Source organism: Aulonocara sp. 'chitande type north' Nkhata Bay, linkage group LG22, assembly GCF_057382095.1.
Source record: "Aulonocara sp. 'chitande type north' Nkhata Bay isolate Kocher_YH1m ecotype deep benthic linkage group LG22, A_spYH_male_GT1.1, whole genome shotgun sequence".
NCBI lineage: Eukaryota > Metazoa > Chordata > Actinopteri > Cichliformes > Cichlidae > Aulonocara > Aulonocara sp. 'chitande type north' Nkhata Bay.
In genome coordinates this window covers 9,805,025-9,811,024 of record NC_141364.1, presented here as the reverse complement: position 1 = coordinate 9,811,024, position 6,000 = coordinate 9,805,025, and the positions used below count along the sequence as shown (strand labels likewise).

Genomic DNA, 6,000 nt, shown 5'->3' with positions numbered 1-6,000 from the left:
CACACAGGACTAAAGGGTAGAATCAGTCTGATATAACAATGTCTTGAATGCAAAAAGCATTCTGCAAAAGCCCCCTTTTCTACATACCAACATATTAGATGTGTTACTCATCGTCACGGTGAGAAATCTTTCAGCAAAGCACACTCCAGGATTACCTGAGAGATGGGTAAAGTGTTCCTGGAAAGATAATGCTTCAGACACTCGAGTTAAAATGAAAAGATAAAAGAGTGACCTTTAAATAAAGGTGCACCATAACACGTCCAAACTGAGAGTGGCCTTAGCCTGACACCACCAGTATCACACCAAACAGGGCCTGCTGATATGATTCTGTAAAGTAGCTTCCCACCTCCAGGGATAGACAGACCGTTAGAGAGCCTCATGTGACTGTTGTCGTCAAAGAAACCTCGGGCCTGCTGCCAGCTACTGGAAGGTCCAGACCTTCCAAAGATAGCAACAACCCAGCCTGCGAGTGCTGAGGATAGGGAAGCCGAATAAGTCTACACCGACCACGGAGCGGCCTGTGGAAAACTCTATGAACATTCTCAGTTCAGCGTGTCAAATGACTGGGTATAGCACTTGATTTTTATATAGTGCTCCTCTTACCTCATGTAGTGTATTTTCGTTGTTTTTCCTATCAGCCTACCTTTCTGACATGCTCCCCAATGTGATGTTTGTGTAAAGTTGGTCAGAAGGTTCCTTTGTGAGTGCGCATGCGCCATTAGCGTGCTGCCTGCTGTAACCCCTAATTTCCCTCGGGATGAATAAAGTATTCTGATTCTGATTCTGATTCTGATATGCAAGTCCTATGCAAACACATAATTATATGTGTTTGTGCCCCACAGACCTGCATTCTGTCAGGGAGGGGGAAATGGAAAAACAATTATTTGCCTTTGCAATAACTTCAAAAACCCACGAGAGGCCTAAACAAGATCTCAAGGATTTCTCATGCTTTATATGTTGGTCATGAAAGTGCACAAGGTGGTCACTATATGTTCTTGCATGTACCAGCACACCTGCTCTGCTGCTTCTGCAGCCCCATCTGAAATTCCACAAGCAGGCAGTCTTTAACTTAACATCCTACGCTAACCAGATGATGAATGGCTCTTTCAGGGTGAAAATGGCAGCAGTTTAATGTAAAATGCTCGTGAGGATTAGACTGCACATAAATCTTGATTTCCATGTGCAGTGTCTTACAGCAGCGCGCTGATCACTCCTTTGCAAGTGACGCCAAGAGGAACAGATTCAGCAGATAAAGTGGGTGGAAACTGCAGATTAACGCTGTTTATGCTCATTTAGTCAGTAATAGATGACGAGGGCACAGTTTGAGTTGCACGTTTTCTTTTAAGATCTGTTACCTTAACATTTCATAGCGTGTTGTGCTGTGCTGTGTCATTCCAACTCAAGTTATTCCACTGTTTATATTCAACAGGATGCTCGCCCTGGCTCACATTGTGCAGGATTAGCTTTTGCATTGGATGTTTCATTCCAATCACTCGGAGCTCGGCAGTTTGGCGTGGCTTGTTTTACTCTCTCGGATCTTTCGAGGTTCTCTGCCAGCTTCTCTAATTGGCCTCTTTTGCCTCTGGAAACCCCCAGTGAGAGAGAGGATCTCCGCTGGACCCGTGCGGTGGTCGGACGCGCAGATGCGTCAGAGCGAAGGAAGGGCGGCGCGTCGGTGCTGAGGTGATCCCCAGCTTTAAAAGCGCACAAGTTCTCTGTGCGCCGAAGCAGTGCGTCACGGAGACCCAACAGAGGCAGGATCCCCCAACAAAGAGTCAGATATCTCAGCACAGCGACGAAGATAGCCTTTCTTAGCGCAAACGTCTGCATCCTAGTCATGACCTTATTCCACGTGTTTTAACATTTCGTCGCTTATTTTTCTTCCCCCCACTTTGAATGCATTTCCCCCCCTCCTGTATCTGAAAGAATAGAGAACCATCGTTTTTCCCTTCCACCGAAATAATTTGTGATTTCTGATCGTGGTGAAACAGCGAGAGAGGATCCTGAGCAACAGCTGGGGGAATTTATCCGCTCCACTATATGGATAAGGAATCGTATCCGCCTGCAGCTGTACTCAGAGTTTGATCTCAGAAGTTGCTCTGCTCAAAGGGGAAAATGAAATCTGCTGAAGAGGGTGAGTTTGACTTTTTGTCTAGGCTTCCCCATCAGAGTGTTTAGTTTATATTTTATTTATTTATTTTTAATCACAGCGAGGTGCGGCTATTAACGTGGCATTTTTTTTAGCTTCTTGTCAGTGCCTGACACTTTACACCCGCATGCAACACATTAAACTGGGATGTGTCGTTGAACCGTGGGTCTTATCTACACTATCTCAGTATATTGTAGTTAATTACAGTATTAAAGCAGCGGTGTAGCTATTTAGTGAGTGCCCCTCCCTGCTGATTTGGACGAGGTGGGCGTGGTTCTGTTGCTGTGAATCTCTCATGACTAAAAAGTGCGCCCAATAATGTTAGTCGCTGAGGACTGACAGGGCATTGTGGGTAACAGTGTGCTAGTGCTTCAGAGGACAGTATTGAGCAGAGTCGTTTGATGGTGCAGCTAGCCCCCCTCCCCTCAAGGCAAACTGTCAGGATGTCAGCTAATTTTAGAAAACACACACTTCAGTGCTACTGTATCACTCACCACAAGCAGGATTTTAAATGTAGGCATAATTTTCTTTTATTACAAGGAGTCATATGGTGCTGCATTGATGTCATAGTCTTTATGGCTGGGCCCCTAATTCTCTCTAATTTACAGCAGACAGGAGCTGCGGTGACTGCATATGTCTGTCTGCAGCCGCCGTCTCCATGCGTATCAATGTGCCCTGCATGCTGTGGTCACACTCAGCCGGCTTCATGCACCATATAACCACAACTGCCTTTCCCATGTCAACCCCCCCGCCCTCTGCACCTAATTGTGACCTCAGCCATCACCACAGATGGGCAGAGTTTCATGTGTCCCAGCGGGAGCACTGGCACAACACCACAAGCTTCTCCTGGCTTGGTACAGCGTGCACCTTTACGGCATGCAAATAAACGAGTCATGTCCCTCCTGTGTTTATTTTCGATGGCTGCTACAACATGAAACGGGCCAACAAAAGCATCAGTGTGTTTTCATAATGTTACAGTTTATGGGCACCGTGTGCATTAAGTGGTATAAATCTGGCAAATGTGGAGTGGAAAAAAATTACCTGGTTTTGCTTTTGGTTATTTTTAGACTGGAGTTATTTTTGGCTCCTTTATTCGGATTTCCCACCCAATTTGCTTTGTACAATTTGGGCCATTCAGAAAGAGTTTGTATCACTGGCCTGACTGGCGTGTTTTGAGATCCTTTTCAGATGAGGCGATACCTTTTCAACTTGCAAACCTTCTGCCTCAGGAAATGGTCAAGGCCAGATCCAGTAGGCAAGCTGTTCTTTTGCCATTACAGCCAACGCCTCTGCAACAGCTCTCATAAGACTTAACTTTGGCATCGGTCTCCCTCACAGTGAGTGCAGCCAGTGAATGTGTGTTTGATTATCATGGTAACAAACTCAATCTGTTTGCTTTCCAGATGCATATGGCTACACGCCAAACGTCAGTCTCTCTCTCCCATTGGGCAACCCTTGTCTTCCCTCCCAGTACCACAGCCTGCAGTCCAGCCCTGCCATATCTGTCTCTGTCAGCGAGCCTCACAGTTATGACTCCCAGGATGACATGAGAGCGGCCGGATACTTTTCATCCACAAGCATCCGCCCAAACGGAGCCCCGACCTTGGAGAGCCCTCGTATCGAGATCACAGCTTACGGTCAGTTTCCTGAGGATGAGGTGGAGGAAAGCAGCCTTCCTGTTGCTAAGAGAGTCAACTCCATAGTGACACTGACCATCCCTAGTGCAGATGGCTACCGTGACCCCAGCTGCCTGAGTCCGGCCAGCAGCGTCTCATCACGTAGCAACCTGTCCGATGCATCCTCCTATGAGTCAAGCTTCTCCTACAATTACGACAACTCACCCCAGAACTCCCCCTGGCAGTCTCCCTCTGTGTCCCCCAAGGGCTCCACCCTCACCCTCCCCAGCGACGGCTGCGCCTCCGGTGGCTCTCCTCGTCACTCCCCCTCCACGTCCCCTCGCACGAGTATAACGGACGACAGCTGGATGGGACAGCGTGGCTCCAGGTCCAATTCCCCCTGTGGTGCAAAGAGGAAGTACAGCTTAAATGGCAGCGGAGCGCCACAAAAGCACTTCCCTTATTCACCCAACCACTCCCCAGGTCTGTCCCCACAGACATCTCCTCGCCTCAGTGTCACAGAGGAGACCTGGCTGCCAAACACCAACCAGTACACCAACTCAGCCATCCTGGCAGCCATCAATGCCTTGACCACAGATGGAATGACTGACCTTGGAGAGGGAATCCCCATGAAGGCCCGAAAAACCAGCCTGGAGCCCAGCACCACCATCAACCTGAAGGTGGAGCCTAGAGGTGAGGAGCTGAGCCCTAGGGAGCTGTGTCAGGATGAGCACCCAGCAAATCGCATGTCCCTGAAGAAGGAGGGCTACTGCGGTGGGTTTCTGGATGTACCACAACACCCATATTCCTGGTCAAAGCCAAAGCAGTATGTCAGGTAAGGATGGTGGTTTACTCAAGCATGAAAAAATGCATTTAAATGTAAAATTCTTTTAGTATTTCTGGCATTTGATCAGATGTGTTGTTCAAAGACCGTTATTCTTTCACTATGTCTGGAACCGGAGTGAATTTTGAGTAAGGATTAGTGTGTTTAAGTATCTTTAAGCTACTGGCTTTATCACATGCTCTGGCGTATCGCAGTGTCCACATTCTGCACATTCTACCTTGATAAGCCCATCTAAAATAAGCCCTCCTCTTGTTAAGGTGACATGTTGAACATGTATTTTTTTTTTGCCACTACAGCCCATCTTTGCCAGCTCTCGACTGGCAGCTGCCATCCAGCTCCGGGCCGTACAGCCTGCAGATCGAAGTGCAGCCCAAGTCCCACCACCGAGCCCATTACGAGACAGAGGGCAGCAGGGGAGCAGTGAAGGCTCTGGCGGGAGGACACCCAGTCATTCAGGTCTGCTAGAACCAGTGCTTCTTATTTGTATTTTGACTTACAGTGACTTTATGTGAAGAATAATGTTTTTCCTTTGTATCATATGAGCATTTTAATATGCAACGCAATCTAGAATTTCAAAAGAAAGTGACTTGAAAAACAAAGAGATTCACATTTATCATCCACTGACTGGGAACAAAGCTTCGGTTTCCTGCGGTAATCGGAGCAACACATGGTTCGACCATTAGGCTCATTTTTACTCCGGCTCCTTACCTCGTCACTTCTCACCTCAACACCTCCCTCCTCTTGTCTTTTACCTCATGTGTTAAAAAAGATTAGAGCGACATGTGTTTCATGACCTGCCTCTTATGTTATTTAAAGATGTAACATTTCTGAATGGAATACCATAGGTATGCTATTAGACAGACCAGTCCACTCAGGCAGTCAGTTCCTGTCCAGACGAGGGTGACTCAGATTTTTCCATTGCGTTTTCAAGTGCAATGCAGACAGTTACGAACTAATGTAGCATGGCCAGTAAGAGCTTAGTCATGAGCTTTAACCACAGTAGCTGTGGTGGTTGAGTCCAAGAAGAAAAAATGTGGACATCTGCAGATGTTTTGGTTATAAACCCATCTGGTCCCCCCAACCATTACGCCACACCGCTGACCTCAGTGTTTGAATAAATAAAGGGTCTGCAGAGAGGCGTTAGACAAAGCGAGTGTAGGGAGTTCTGTTGGTTTTATTAACACCTTCTGGCTTTTTCTTAACACGTTACAAAAAGTCAACGAATTTACTAGACACTCTTGTGTTTTTCCTTCGCTTTTGATAAAATATTTTTTTAGACTAAGCAGTTTTGCATGTTTCTTCGGGCATCAGGGAATTCTTACATTGCTAAAGAGTGATTTTAATGTAGCCAGTTTGTGAACTGCTGTTTTGAAGCCCTGACGTTGGTATAT

General features: G+C 46.8%; 1 protein-coding gene across 2 annotated transcripts in view; it reads left to right on the top strand.

Moving 5' to 3' along the window:
• Positions 1–1,426: 1,426 nt before the first annotated feature.
• Positions 1,427–6,000, top strand: part of nfatc1 (nuclear factor of activated T cells 1) — a 51,546-nt gene continuing 46,972 nt past the window's right edge. For both annotated transcript variants that reach the window (XM_086280394.1, XM_086280393.1), the window contains exons 1-3: positions 1,427–2,134; positions 3,553–4,600; positions 4,906–5,065. In XM_086280394.1, coding sequence (XP_086136520.1) covers positions 2,116–2,134; positions 3,553–4,600; positions 4,906–5,065 — 1,227 coding nt within the window. In that variant the 5' untranslated portion in view covers positions 1,427–2,115. The remainder of the gene's footprint in view (positions 2,135–3,552; positions 4,601–4,905; positions 5,066–6,000) is intronic.